At 38.6% G+C, this 16,028-nt stretch overlaps 1 protein-coding gene across 2 annotated transcripts in view; it reads left to right on the top strand.

Moving 5' to 3' along the window:
* Positions 1 to 7,318, top strand: part of cwc27 (CWC27 spliceosome associated cyclophilin) — a 168,149-nt gene extending 160,831 nt beyond the window's left edge. Inside the window, exon 14 of one of the 2 annotated variants that reach the window (XM_062972383.1) lies at positions 6,912 to 7,318. In XM_062972383.1, the coding sequence (XP_062828453.1) occupies positions 6,912 to 7,074 (163 nt within the window). In that variant the 3' untranslated portion in view covers positions 7,075 to 7,318. The remainder of the gene's footprint in view (positions 1 to 6,911) is intronic. The other variant, XM_062972384.1, reaches the window with a different exon arrangement.
* Positions 7,319 to 16,028: the final 8,710 nt, after the last annotated feature.

Below are 16,028 nucleotides of genomic sequence, written 5' to 3'. Positions count from 1 at the left end.
GCCCTTACTGCAAGGCCTCAGATACGCAGGGCTACATTGGATTCCATTCTGTCATCCATGTATGTTTAATGTTCAGGCAGAACCCAGAAAAGCATTAGTGGGAGAGTGCAAACTGAGGTCATGAGTAGACTGCGGGTGCCCAGACCTACAGCCTCCAGCAACTATATCCATCATCAATTCCTGTGAAGCTTTAAGCAGCTTGTCTGTACTATATGTTTGAAATCATAAAGGAATCAGGATTCTGTATCTGGCTTTTGAAAAATATCTGCCCTCCTGTCTCATTCTCATCAGACAGGTTGGTGCTTTATAGTGCTTACCCTCAAACTATGTAAGATAGAATTAGTTACGGAGCTCACAGGCAATTGCTAAGACTCATTCTGTCTGACTTCAATATCTGCGTTTTTAAAGTGCTATTTAACATATACATGAATCCTCCTTGAGAGGCTGTCCCAGTTTTTGGAGTCATGCTGATGATATCCAGTTCTGCCTCTTTACCATCGAAATACAAAGATATTGTTTCAATTCTTTTTTTTTTCCAATTCTGAACTTTTCAACACTGATGAACTGGATGAGGGTAAACGAATTCAAACTTAATCCAGACAAGACTGAGATACTCTTGGTCAGTTGAAAGGCTGATCAGGGAGTAGGGATTTCATCTGTCGTTAATGGGGTCCATTTATAGGTTTGCAGCTTGGATATATTCCAGGGTTTAACCCTAAACCTGGATACTCCGGTCTTTGTAGTGGCCAGGAGAGCTTTTGCACAGTTAAATCTAGTGTGCCAGCTGCACCAATCCTTGGGATGTTTAATTTGGCCCTGGTGACACACACTTTAATTATATCCCAATCAGATTGCTATCATGCACTCTACATGGGTCTATCTTGAAGAGTGTTCATAAATTTCAACTGGCCCAAAGCAATCCAGAAAAGTTGCTAAGTGTTAGTAGCTACAGGGAGCACACACTTCCCAGGTTGCAACAATTCCACTGGCTGCCAGTCTATTTTCAGGAACAACTCAAAAGTGGTGGTGGTGATGACCTATAACGCCCTACACTTTGGAACTTCCTCCCTAGGAAAGTTAGAATTGTTTCTTTCGTGTTGTCTCTTACATGATAAGTTGAACCCTTTCTATTCCAGAAAGTGTTTAGAAATTGATTGATTCAATTGGGTTTTAATTCTGCTGTTAATTTATACTGTTTTATATCCACCTTTTGTATGTTTTTAATGTTTTGTGCTTTTATTGTACATTGTATAAGTTTTTTGCAGGTTTGTGTAAGCTGCCTGGAGTCACAGTCTGGGAGAAAAGCAAGATATAAATAAAGTGGTGGTGGTGGTGCTTGTGGTGGTAATGGAAAGCAGGCACTCCATTCCACAGTATAGGCAGCTATGGGCTCCTTGTGCTACTTGCTTTGAATCAGTATGGCAATTTTTGTGGCTTCCCTGCAGTTCTGTTCAGTACATATAACCTGTCCAGATTGACTCTGTATGTCTGTTCTTCCTGTTTTCCTTGTTATCTTACCTTTCCTGTTTTCGTAGCCATACATTGAAAGATCTGGTACTCAGTGGAGTGGTCCATCTAGTTCAGGCCCACCAACTCATAAGGCCATATCTGCTCATATTGGTCTACTCAAGAGATCCTGCTGTTATCCTTCAGCAGAACAGTTTCAAACGTGCCATTTGGCAAATGCCAGGAACAGGAATCCGGTTGGTATGCCACCCACTCCACTGTTTCCCTTCCTGAGCAGGCTGAATTGGCTCAGAGGTGGCAACAGAGCTTTTGTAAGTTGTGAAAGATACCAGGTGCTTTAGGCTACTTTCCAGAGAAAGGAACTGGCAAAACCACCTCTTGAGTGTTCCTTGCCTAAGAAAATCCTGTGAAATTCATTGGGTTGCAATGTATGGACAGGTGATTTGAAGGCACGTACATACAAAATGGTTCAGTCATATTTACTGGAACCATAAACTGACAACTTCTGGAGATAAATTCAAGCCATAAAGGACAAAAATGTGAAATACTGACAAGCTCTTAAGATTGGTAATAACTTTAAAAAAATATTGCCCGTGTTTTAAGAACATTTGCTTAATATGAATGCTTCCACTACAAACCTTGATATTCAAAGAAGAACCTTAAGCATACCCAATTGACAATGTTGAAACTGTTCCTTTTTTTGGTGTACAGCTCCTGGAATTGTTCCAAAATAGTTTTCTTGGATATGCCAACTGGTCAGAAATGTACAATCTTTTTTCTTTCCTTTTTCTATTGGATGACCAACCATATAATGTTGAATTGAATGTGGTTTGCAATGTAGCCTGAAAAGATACTCTAGGAAACAGAAATCAAGCTAAGGTACCTGTGTGTTTATTTCTAACTATTCTAATTGCTATTGTAACTAATCTGGACTATTAGAATTGTACAATGTAGACACTCTTACTCTTCAGTGGAGAAGATTCCAAGATTGTGGTGGAGGTAGTAGCTCTTCCACAAACTCTGCGGTTTATTTGATTTTGTCACTGTGTTTAATTGTTTAATACTCTGTAATTTTATGGTTTCATTGTATCTTCCTGATATTTTTATAATTTTAATTCTTTACTGCTTGCTTCTAACTTTTAATTACACAGACCTATTGCTTAATAGCTGATTGCTTGTTCTGCACGGACACTAACATACGTTGGTGCTCAATTAGAAATACTGCTTAGCTCTTCAACAAACCTAGCATCTCCGACCTCACAAAAATTTATTGCCTCTAGCAACCTTAGATAATCATCCTTTTCCCTCTTCCCCAAATCAATCCAATGAATCTCATCAGTATTTCAACAGGAGCTTTAATGTTTGCATTAACTCTAGAGCAGTGGCTCCCAAACTGTTTAGGACTGCCACCCCTTTTGATGTTGAGCAACAACCCTAGCATCTCCTTGATGCATATCTTGCAACAAAAATCTAGGTGGGATTTTTTGAGGGAGGAGGACCAGCAGAGGTGTGATGGTTTGACTGGAACACCCTAAGCAAATAGGGCTCTGCTGCATGTGAACAGGACAATGAGGGTCTCCTGGTGGTACAAGATTGAAGAAGGATGTTCGACCCACCTTCTCTTCCCTCCTTTCCATCCATATAGATCAGTGGTTCCCAATCTTTGGGCCTCCAGGTGTTTTCGACTTCAACTCCTAGAAATTCCAGCCAGCTCACCAGCTGTTAGGAACTGTGGGAGCTGAAGTCCAAAACCCCTGGAGGCCCAAAGGTTGGGAACTACTGAAATAGAAACTCATACATTGTATATAGAAAATATGAGTCACACCATCTTTCTTCTTCTTTTCAGTTGGAAAAGGAGTACAAGATCCTACTGGCTCGTAAAAAGTGACAGTGTGAACTTAACTCATAGTCACTTTTGCTGAAATCCCTAATTTGATAAACCAGAACGGCCCTCTCCCTGCTGTCCTTCCACTGGCAGGCTATTTTTTTATTCAGGCAGGCTTTGAAAGGAGAAGGTTTTAAAGATTAAGTTAAGGACTGCTGTGATTTTTAGATGGAATATGTTTTTATGATTTTAACTGAATTTTTAAAATACCAATGATATTCTATTCTGTTTTAATATTTGTATATTTGTAGATTTTAAATTGTATTGAAATGGTTTTAAAGTAAGCCACTTTGAGTCTTCTTGTGGAAAGAAAAGGTGGGGTATAAATAAACATAATAATAATAATAATAATAATAATAATAATAATAATAATAATAATGCTGCAAAATCTTTTTGACAACTTGTCTTAGGCCCTTTATGCTCGATCCTGAACTCCAAGTTCTGTTGTTCCAGCTCAGGTTTGGGAGGATCATTTTAGATCCATCTTTGCAAACATTGTTATGAACCAGTCCTTGCTAATTCTTATGAAGCCATACTCTCGTTGTTCCTGTTCGGAACTTAGTAAGCAGAAAAACGTCTTAGACTTAATTTTAGTTTGAAAAAGGGAAGGATTTATTATTGATTTATTTACGATATTTCTATCCCGCCTTTCTCTACCCCAAAGGGGACTCAAGGCAGCTTTACATAGAAGGCAGCTATTTGATGCCTTGGCAACAATACAGCATTAAAAGACATTTTAAAAAATAATAGAACACAAATAAAACATTTAAAAGCCATACAATAATAATTGATCGCATAATCCACAAACATAAACCAGGTTGTTCCTATAGTCATTCACTGTTGAATGTATTAAAACTGATAAAACTAAAGAATTTTTGTTGTGATAGTAAGTGACATAAATCGAGATACACAGCACAGTGTGCTGGAAATAACAAATCTATATTCTTCTGAAGTAGCCTACAAAAAGATATTCTCTTTACTAATAGGTGATTGCTTAAATTTTTTTGTTGGTTGTTTATTTGTTGGTTCTTCATTTCTCACAGTATGATATCCTGGGTGACATCCAACATTACTAGGTCACCAGCAAACAATAAAAGTATTAAAAATAAAAAAAGCCCAATACAGAAATTTTTATTTATTTCAAAAATGTGAGCTTCAGTTTTTGAATATTTTAAGTACAATTTACAATATTAAAACAAAACAATTCAATTATAGGAAAAATATCAAAAACAAATGAACAACAAAAAACAATGAAGTATTAAATTAAACTTGCTTTATATTTAATATTTCAGAATGTCTACTGATAATGGAAAGCCAGAATCTCATAACTAGAGGGCAAAAAGTAGAGTTTTCATCTAATTCTTATAGTGTCAGTGAAAAGTATTAATCCCACAGGATTTAAGGAAAACCACATTCAGTTGCATGTTATGATATGGGAAAGTGTTGGATTTCTCCATAAGGGAAAAGACCTTGGTTTACGATTCTTAAACCTGTTATTAGTGTGAAAAGTGAAGGGGAGGAGTTTCCTTTTCAGAAAGTGGAGAATGTTCTTCCAGTATGTGAGCTGCACCTACTAATAAAGCCCGAGTTGATATGTTGATCCGTTCCAGGCTTTCCTGGCACTTAAAAGCCAAGGCAAGATAGCTAAGGTTCCCACCCATGTTGATAATCTCCATGCCATTGAGAACTCAATTAATTGGAGTTAGTACAAACATGGTAAAGATATGAAATAAAAGAAAGAATTATCTTCAGACTGATATAGTTTTTAAAACAATCCAAACTTATTATGCATACACATTGATTGTAAGGTCTATCATCTGAAAGAGCTTATATTTTATGCCAAGAGAGGAGTTTTAAGTAGTAACCCCGTTTTTACTGCATACTTGAACACACAATGCGATTAAGAAGGAAGTTATTTGATAAAAGGATAAATGTATTTGTGAGACCTCTGATAGAATTAGTTTCTTGTTGCTTTCAGAGATTCTTTAGAGCAGGGGTCCCCAAACTAAGGCCCGGGGGCCAGATGCGGCCCTCCCAGGTCATTTACCTGGCCCCCACCCTCAGTTTTATAATATAATATTTTATATCATTTTTAATAATATAATATATTGTATATACATATAATAGTGACAATAATATTATAATGTTATACAATATAATACTAATAATACCATATAATAATATTAATTATATGTTATATTTTACATATAATATTACAGTATAGTGGTATAGTTCAATATAGTAATATATAATGCTAATATTGTGCTATGTTAATAATATAATATATTGTATGTACATACAGCTGCTCTGAGTCCCTTTCGGGGTGAGAAGGATGGGATATAAATGTAATAAATAAATGTAGTAAATGAATAAATAAATAATTTTAGACTTAGGCTCGCCCAGAGTCTGAAATGACTTGAAGGCACACAACAACAACAACAATCCTACTTAACTTGACTATCTCATTAGCCAGAAGCAGGCCCACACTTTCCATTGAAATCCTGATAGGTTTATGATGATTAAAATTGTTTTCATTTTTAAATATTGTATTGTTCTTTGTTATTGTTGTATTGCACTATAAATAAGACATATGCAGTGTGCATAGGAATTTGTTCGTTTTTTTTTTTCAAGTGATAATTCGGCCCCTCAACAGTCTGAAGGATTGTGGACCGGCCCTCGGCTTCAAAAGTTTGGGGACCCCTGCTTTAGAGTGACTTTTATCTCTCACATAACAGGGTTAAAATTGTATTGGGGGTATTTTCTAATTCCAACAAGAATTCTAGTGCACTGAAAGATGCCACAAAATGACTCTAGGAGGGCTAAAGTGCCCTTTCCTAGCACATGAGTGTTAATACCCATAAATGTGGGCTAGCTTTGTGAAACTATCATCCTGCATCATCCTGTCTCAAAATTGTATTAAAATATATACATAGAACTTGAATAAAACAGTAAAATAGTCAATATTTTTGGTGGAAGCTTTGATCAGCAGGATAAGATTTTTTTTAAAAAAAACATGTTTGCCAGTTTATAATATATCAATCAGCACCATATGAAAAAGAAACATAAAAACAATTGGAATACAAGATAGAACAAAGTCATACAGTTAAAATGAATATGAAATATGACAGCAATATAAGAGCTAACCATACTTCTGTTTTCAAACTGCTAGGTTGGCAGAAGCTGGGGCTAACAGCAAGAGCTCACCCCACTCCCCAAATTCAAACCACTGATCTTTCAGTCAGCAAGTTCAGCAGCTCTGCAGTTTAACCCGCCACGCCACTGGAGGCTCCAATATTTTGGAATTAACAATGTATTTTTAATTGAAATATTTATACCCCATCCTGTATCCGAATGATCTCAGAGCTAAAGAGCTAAAAACAAACAAACAAACTATATCACCTAAAACATATTAAATATAATTAGTTAAAAGAGATTTTTAAAAAATAATCTTTAACATTAGTTTTTGGGATACTGGTGTGCACATGATTGATTGCTTCATATTATCATAGCTATCTTTTAACAATGTTAAAACTTATATTTTTCTTTTCCCCCCGAACAGGATGTCCCATGTGCTCCATTTTGAGGACAAAACCAGAAAAGTTAAAGATGCAAGTGTGCAAGATGAAGACACTTTTGAAATTTATGATCCCCGGAACCCAGTGAACAAGAGAAGAAGGGAGGAAAGCAAAAAGATTCTGAGAGAAAAAAAGGCAAGGAGATGAAATGAATGTAACGCTAGCCAGAGCCAGCTTGGAAAATGCACAAATGTTCTGGCTCTGGCATAGTTTGTGTCCCAGAATATATCACTTACAAGGTGTGAAAAGGAATCTGGTGTCTGATTTGGGCACAGCATTATCTCCTTTGTTTTGTGAATTCTGATGTAAAATAAGTATGTGTGCTTAAAAAAGCTTTCTGTAACCATTTTTAGCTATCACTGTGAATAAATGGCACATTTTATATTCGCTATTTCTTTTTATGTATTTGAATTGTTAAAGTACAGGGTTCTGTATTTAATGTTTTCAGAATACCGAGAAGTATCTTTTCTGCAAATGGAACAAAAGGGTTTGCCAGAAGTGGAAGGTGATAATGTTGTTAGCAAATTCATATTGTGAATGCTGATGGGAATGGAACCAAAATGAGGCCACTGAGAAACAAGGAGGAGACACAGGCATGCTCAGGAAGACAGAGAATTTTTTCAAAGCACAATGAGACTTTCCAAAAAGGAAACTCTAATAGGGTAAAAATGAAAAACCCACCATCGTAAAGACCTCAATGCCTGTCTGATCTTAGAAGCTAAGCAGAGTCAGCTCTGGTTATTTCTTGGATAGGAAACAGACTGTATTTCAGAAGAAAGAACTGGTGAAACCACCTCTGAGCTGTATTAAAGTTTGTTAGAGTTCTTGTTCATTTTAATGAGACCTTGTGTAGGGGAAATTTTCTAGTGGATTGTTCCCAGTCTAACTTACATATGCATGAAGTCTAATAAGAAGCCATGCTACTTTATTGGTATCAACTGAGGTCATTTTAAAAGCCAAATTTCAACTTTGCTGATGTTGTTCTTAGAATGAGTTCAGTAAGGTATAGTATCATTATCATGCTGTGATAACTACGTTTCTTGATAGGGTCAGAAGTGTGATGTACATAAAACTGTCTCATCGAGTTAATGTGGTCCAAGTAGTGTGGGTTAATTTAGTGCTGAATATTGCTTAAATGTGCGATGTAATCTCTTTAAGATAACAAGAAAGGAAAATGGAGGTGTGAAGAGAGCCCTTGTGAGAGGTTGTCACTGTCCCCAACTTACTTGTGAGGGTACAAAGGACCTTAAAAGAGATGTGTTATTGAATTTTCACTCACAATGAAGTACAGTTCTTGTGCTCCTAATTTGCTATCAGGTTGCTGTTATAAGATACTCAAAAAGAGGTTCCTGTCCACAATCTCAGCACACAAGTGATACATTCCAAGACTTCGTAGATACATGAAACCGTGGATAATAGCAATTCTATACTTTGTGCCAGAGACATACCATACACTGGAGAACATGGAGAGGTCCACAAATACTTCTTGGGGAAAGATTTTTGGAACATAGATATATAAAATGATGGATAGTGAATATATGTATAAGAGGGTTGTAATAGGTCTTCTTTGTATGCACAACTAGAACAGCTTTATAGACATATCAAATCATCCCATTCCATGGATGGATATTCCTAATCTTAATTTATGTGTCTAAAAATAATTCACATGGATACTATTATAGCTTATGGACAGTGATATTGTCTAAATCAGAGCTTCTCAAACTGTGCTCCTACCAATGTTTTGGACTTCAGCTCCCACGATTCCAAACAGCTGTTAAGCTGGCTGGGATTTCTGGGAGCTGAAGTCCAAAACACCTGAAGGAACACAGTTTGAAAAACACTTCTCTCAATAGCTATGTTGATGCAGCCCTGTGGCTTCCTTATCCTACTTAGACAGAACAGCTAGTTCCTCTTCACTCTCATGGAAGCCATTGTTTTCCTCCTTAAATGGTCCTTTCCCTGTAAGACTGGCTGAAAGTCTTAGGACTTAAATGGGCCAAAAAGCTCATAAACCCCTTTGTCAATTCTAATATCAGGACTAGTAGCTACATTAAACAATGACATTTTTATATCAGGTATAGAAAGGCTAATGTAGTCAAATGTTTTTTTGAAAAAATCCAGAATCCCAAAAACCACCAGCCGATGCTGGATGCAAAAGACATAAAGTTATAGCTCAGATAATATAGTTATTGCTCCTTTAACAGAAAATTTGATACCAGAAACAGAAATGACATGGAATAGGCATAAGTTCCTTCACAAAAAAAGAACTTCAGCATGTTTCAGCAAACCTTTCATTCAACATTAACAATATGAATATGTTAAATGGCACAACCAGTTCAGGTAAGCCTTGCATAACAAATCAAAAGCATTTGGACCACTTCAGTGGTTTCTTTCAAATGCTTCATTAGTTTTTCTTTCAACACCACCTACTTTCTTTACAATTTCCATTTTGGTGGCCAGACTTTTTTTACATGCTGGAAGAGTTGGTAAGGTAGGCTTTTGTCTCTTGCTGTTCCTACTTGCTCACTCTTGAGATAGACTGCTAGGTCCCTATCCTATGTATTTCCATCCTGTTATAACAGAAGTTGAATTAATGCCTTTCCTTTGTTTCAGAGGAGGGTTGACCAATCAGTCCAGACTTTGCATTAGCCTAACTTAAAATTTCTAATTAAATCTCTCTATGCAGAAGCAGTGTACAGTGATACCTTGAGTTAAGAGTTTGGTTTGTTCAATTACTGAGCACTTAAATCACTCCTATCTCAAAGTGAATTTTCCCATTGAAATGCTATTAACCCATTACAGCACCCAAACCCCAATTTTACATGTTTTAAAATACGAAGATATACTTTATAAATAACAAATAATGTATACATGTACATTCACGTGGAATAACAAAAAAGAAAGATCAAAAGGGTAGAAGCACAAAGTTGTGGCAGGGAAGCACAAAGCACATAGTGAAGAGGCAGAGACATCATTTTCTTCATACTGTACTCATTCCAGCCTCCCTCCCCCTCTTGCTCCTTCTCTTTCTCCCTCTTCATGAATAAAACCAGGAATAAAAACCAAACAAAATAAACCAACCCAAAGTTCCTCAAAGCAGAAAAGAGCAAAGCAGACAGCAATCTCTCAAAGCGGAGAAGAGCACGAGGCACGCAGGCTGCTTCCTTGAAACTCTAAAGTGCTGTACTCTCATGCTTCAAAATGTTGCACACATGTCAAAGCAAAATCAAGGAAAAGTGACTACTCTTAAGTTGAGGTTCCACTGTACATTTAGTGGAGAAACATTCAGGAGAAAATATTCCACAAAATGTTCTGTTGGCCCTGAAGTCTAGTCATCTTCAGATTTATGAAAGCCAAGTTCTTCATAGGAGGGAAACACTTGGCTAGCCAAAAATGAAACCAATTTGTGTCTGAACAAAAGATGAAAGCTGGCAGTGTCATTCTGTGTATTTTAACACAAGAGATTTACTAATAGATACCTTTTGTACAGACTTCGAGTCAATCTGATTTCCTTCTTTGGCATAATATGGACATTCCTTTCCATTTTAATGTGGATCTATGCTAGCCTGTGGATATTATGCAACTAATTGTCTTTTTGCTGTGGTGCAATTGAAGCATTTTTTAAGAATCAACTAAATGCATGGCTCCCATTTTAAGCCAGCACTGTATAAGGGTCTGAGCATTGGTGAAGGAAACTGGGAGGCTATACAGCCATGGAAACTCACTGGGTGATCTTGGGTGCAAGTCGTATTGCTCACCCACAAAAAGCAATGGCAGACTTTCCCTGAATAAATCTTTAGGGTCCCCATATTGAAATGGCAATGCATGTTGCTTCACTTGCCTCAAAATAGGGCACTGTGTTTTGAGAATCTTGAGGGTCTCACTCTTCCAGCTGCAGTTCTGGCCTCTTGCCCTGAAGTCATTCTCTGATGGCACCAATGCCTTTTGGGCACTGAAGCACTGCATTTCTGTGACATTACAGGCACAAGTGCCTCTGTTGTTGCCTTTAACAAAAAGTCAAGATTGTATCTTAATCCTCTTAAATTGGATTTTCCTCTTCCGAAATCCATTTTCCCTGAGGCTACAGGGAAAGATAAAGGAAGTAATTACATGAACTCCACCCTTCTACCAGATAAGTATGCCATGGTCTTCACAGCTAATTAAGTTGGAACAATTAAAGTTTTAATTTAAAGCAAGTTGAAATGCATGATTTCTCAGTACTTTCAGTTCCCTTTTCTCTAACATCATTGACCTTGGACATATTAGGATTAACAGGGCTGCATCTTTCCTCATTAACATTTTCTTCTGAATGAGGAACTTGTTTATGAACCAGCCAAACCATAGTGCAAAGCTAATCAAACTGGAGCACCAAAAACACAGGGATGCAACTATGGGATGAGGGCAAAAAAAAGCATTCCTCCCTCAATCATAATTATGCCCCCACTGAAATGTTCCTTCAATTTCTAAATTTCTAGCATTGCAAAGAATGAGGCATTGAAAGAACAAGATTTCATTTTGAGTGGATAAAATAAGAATAAAATACTAACACGTGCACAGCAATTTCAAGATACAGTGTTCCCCCACTTATCACGGGGTTCAGTTCCAGGACCTACCACAATAAGTGGAAATCCACGAAGTAGGGACACTATTTTAATTTTAATATTTATACATTATTTTAATTGTTGTGTGGCATTTCTCCGCCTTGCAAGCCCCGGGGAGCTAGTGAACCCTTCCCTACCAGTGCCGGCTGGGCCCTTTCTCCGGGCCCGTCATGTTGCTCTGGCTGCTTCCCTGCAGCCAGGAAAAAAAGGAATGCTGCTCCAGCCGGATGAGTGAATGAGGGAGGGTGGGTGAGAGAGTGAAGGCTGGTGGCGGCAGCAAAAGCCTGGAAGAGGCAGTCAAGTCCGGCTTCTGCCTCCGCTCCAGCCGGGCCATGCCGGAAAAACATGGAAGACTTGGAAGAGGGGGCGGAGTGGAGGCAGAAGCCGGACCTGGCTGCCTCTTTCAGGCTTTTGCTGCCGCCACCGGCCTTCACTCTCTCACCCACCCTCCCTCGCTCACTCACCCGGATGGAGCAGCGTTCTTTCTTCCCTGGCTGCAGGGAAGCAGCCAGAGCAACATGACAGGTCCGGAGCAAGGACCCAGCAGGTACTGGTAGGGAAGGGTTGCAAGGGGGAGAAAGGCCGCATAACAATTAAAATAATGTTTAAATATACCCCGTTTTCTCGCGAAACAGCAAGTCAGTGAAAAGCGAACTGCAAAGTAGCAGGGGAACACTGTATATGGATCTTCTTGACTTGTTTCGTTGCTCATATGAGTATGCATATTATGCGTAGATCAGAGCTCTTAGTGGCTAATTATTTTACCTTATGTCTTGGCTAAATTTGCTTTTCAAGTACACCAATTATTTAATCTATTTATATTAACATGTCCAAGCACCAGATTATGACCAGAATTCTACATGCAGTATTTAGTTATTTAACTATGTCAGTTGCATACTTCAGTAGCGTCTCTTAGCCCAACACCCCAATTTTGAGTCACTAAGGGAATTGTGAGGAGGAATTGTGACTCTCCTACTGTAGACTGCTAGTGCAGGTAGGTAGAAGCATCAGTCTGCTATGCCTGAAATGAATGGAGTACAGACCCTCACTGCTCACAGCAGTTGCTGCCCATTAGATCAGGACAGGAGGGGTTTTACCATCCCTATGTGGTTCATACACTATTGAATGCATAGGGAGCATGACTGTGAATTAGTTCCAAATGTAGACACGTCCATAGCTACACTGTATGCGATAGACTCCAGCAGTGGTTAGAGCAGTGGTTCTCAACCTGGAGTCCCCAGATGTTTTTGGTCTTTAACTCTCAAAAATCCCAACAGCTGCTGAACTGGCTGGGTTTTCTGGGAGTTCTAGGCCAAAAACATCTGGGGACCCCAGGTTGAGAACCACTGGGTTAGAGGATCCCTCTTATTCTTTGCCAGCCATAGCATTTTTTAAATTTTCTTAGTGGGTCTGTAGATAGATTGTAGGTTATGTTTCTTCTTATTATTCACATAACTTGTAGCTGTGGACAAGCCTACATGGGAACCACCAAACACAGCGTCCGTATACAAATCACAGAACATGAAAGGCACTGCAGACTACTTCAGCCAGAAAAATTAGCAATAGCAGAACACATGACAAACCAAGCTTACAGAATATTATTGCAAAACACATACATTCTGGACCATTCTGACAACCACTTTGTCAGACAATACAGACAAGCCACTGAAATCCAAAAGCACACAGACAATTTCAACAGAAAGGAAGAAACCATGGAAATGAATAAGATTTGAATACCAGTACTGAGAAACACAAGAATCAAGACAGTAACTAATAAACACCACTCAGACACAGGAAACCCCCAGGCAGCAAGCAATCGGGGGGGGGGGGGGGCAGTGAACACCACCCAGACAAAAGATGCCTCCAGGCAATAAACACTCCAAGGGAACAAAGGCTTGGCTACTTCCAGGCACTATTGACTATGCAATCTTCTTAGTTGCTCACATGCTAGTGGATGGATCACACTCAAACACTTACAAATCAGACTTCCTTATTGCACCCTTCACACTTGGTTAATAGACACTGGTTCTTTCTCCTACCCCAGACATTCCACAGGTAAATACTCCACTTGCTTTACCACCATCTGATCCTCTGAAGATGCCAGCCACAGATACAGGTGAAATGTGAGGAGAAAATGCTGCTAGAGCACGCCCATACAGCCTGGAAACCACATAACACATCCAAAAAACAGGACTGTCTCAATCGCATATAAGTAGAAATCAGCAGTTCTTCTCTTGAAATATATACTCGCCACAGAATAAAACTCCTTGCAGAGTACATGGTTCAATAAAGACAAGCAGATCCACCTATCCAGAAAACTGATGGTGAATTTCTCACCCCAAAAATTGAACCTTTTCTGTTCATCTAAACCCAACCACCTGACGAAGGCTCCTGTGAGTCGAAACCGGTTCATATAAAATAAAGAACAGAACATTTACTTACATGAAAAACTTGGCCTTATATTTCAAGAGAAGAACCACATAACACCTCCATGATTCCGGTCGTGAAAGCCTTTGACAATACATAGAACAGAAATTCTTACTATCCTTGCAATAAACTTTTTTTTTTACTCCATCTTACCCATGTGTACACTCTCTGAGTGATCCCAATTAATTAATAATATCAACCCAATAAAGTCATATTGTGTGATCAGAACTGATTACTTTAAAATGTTGCAAAGCCAATTCAGAGAAAAGGCAGGACACTCCTGTTCAAATCATGCACACAAACCCTCCCACTCTTCTGTTCTACATCTCAACTAAAGATGTTTTCTTTTCCCCTCTTTTTTACCACCACATATTTGCGTGTTGTGTCTGGAATGACATAAAGATCAAGGACGAGTTTTCCTAGTTCAGACCAAGGACCTTCTAGTCCCCTGGTCTGTATCCGGATAATTTTGTCACTTTCTTGGACCAGATTCAAGGAGACAGCTCCATGACTGAGTGCAGGATGGACATATAGAATACTTTAGCTAGGAATACCAAAGGTTACATCAAAAGACATTCAATACAAATAAGAGTTACTTCTATCTCACATTCTGGAGCACTATTTCTAGACAGAATAGACTGCAGGCTAATGACCTGTCAGCATAAGGAAGCTTATCATACCTCCTGGAGAACCTCAGCCTAATTGCATCTGATTTTCACCTTGCTGAGTTCCCACACAGAATCTAAAATGGGGGCACACCACCCACACCTATATGTTTCACAGATAGAGATCTTTCACAAAAAGATCCGGTAGCAGTGCCAGACCTACCATTAGCAGAGCAAGTTATCATTTGGGGTATCATCAGGGACTTGGCACCAAACTGGTGAGTTTGTTATTGTTATATTTCACTGCTACAGATATGAAAAGGCAATGGTGAGATTTCCAGCCTCCTGTGCCAAAATAACTTGGCTGGCACTAGGCACCATGACTTGTGGGGAAGGAAGCTATCCTTTGCTACTCTGCCTCAGACAGCAAAATGTCTCAAGCCAGCCCTGCCTGGCAATATGCCCAGCTCCCTACCAAGTGTGGAATGAGGTCTTCCAAAAAAACAGACTAACAGAAGCAAAGTTTGAGGGATTTTTCTATTACATCTGACAAATAAATATTGTTTATTGGGACTCGGGGTATAATATACATTTATTGCATCAGTTTTAGGATCACACTAGAAGCCTAAAATATGGTCTATAATTATAGCCAGAATAGCTGGGTACGAGATGAAAAATAAAAGAATAGTTTGTGGGCTAAATTCTCGGCCCTCTTATAGAAAGAAAGATGTTTTTCCAGACAGCTTGGCAATCCCAAGTTCTTTTGGAATGGGAGGGAGGAAGAGCAGTGTTTTTAAAATCTTCACTTTCTATTACCATTCATAAGGTATATTAGTACTACTTACTACTGTCTGAAATAAGGAGAATATTTTATAGTCTGGCAAAAGAGCCACGTGCCCAGAGACAGCATGATAAAAAACGATTGCCTATTGTTTCTTCTTTGCTCAATGGCCCTGAATTTTTTGGCAGCATGTTGGAATATTTGTGACCTTTGAAACTAGTCTGACAATCTTGTAGTAAAAGTTCTCCTCGCTTTTTCTCCTAATATACTGCAGGTTTTGGGGGAGGAAATAAAAAAGTAGACGCTCCAGACAATTTGGCACCAAATGAATAAAAAATAATAACGAGAAAGTCATGGTTTGCCTTTCTGGGGGACCTCCATGATAAGCAATTTGGAGAACAAACCGTTATATGTATGTGTGTGCATACACATATCCAGAATTGCTATCTACCTAACCTGAACTTTCCAGGCAGTAGTTTCTTTAGGAGGTCAGTATATTACCAATCACTCAGCAGAGCTACTCCTGCTGTTAGCTGTCTCTTGTGTCTTTGCATTACTTTCTGCTGAGATGTAGAGTCTAAATGATGTACAGATGCGTTGAGATGTCCTTTGCTGCCTGCTTGCTTGGCCCATTCAAACTGGTCTGTCTTGGGTGCTCCCTGTTCTCACGATTCTCTGGCAGTTTTT

This window comes from Anolis carolinensis, chromosome 2 (assembly GCF_035594765.1).
Source record: "Anolis carolinensis isolate JA03-04 chromosome 2, rAnoCar3.1.pri, whole genome shotgun sequence".
Taxonomy (NCBI): Eukaryota; Metazoa; Chordata; class Lepidosauria; order Squamata; family Dactyloidae; genus Anolis; species Anolis carolinensis.
Note: the sequence above shows the minus strand (reverse complement) of the source record. Positions and strands in the feature narration are given on the sequence as shown.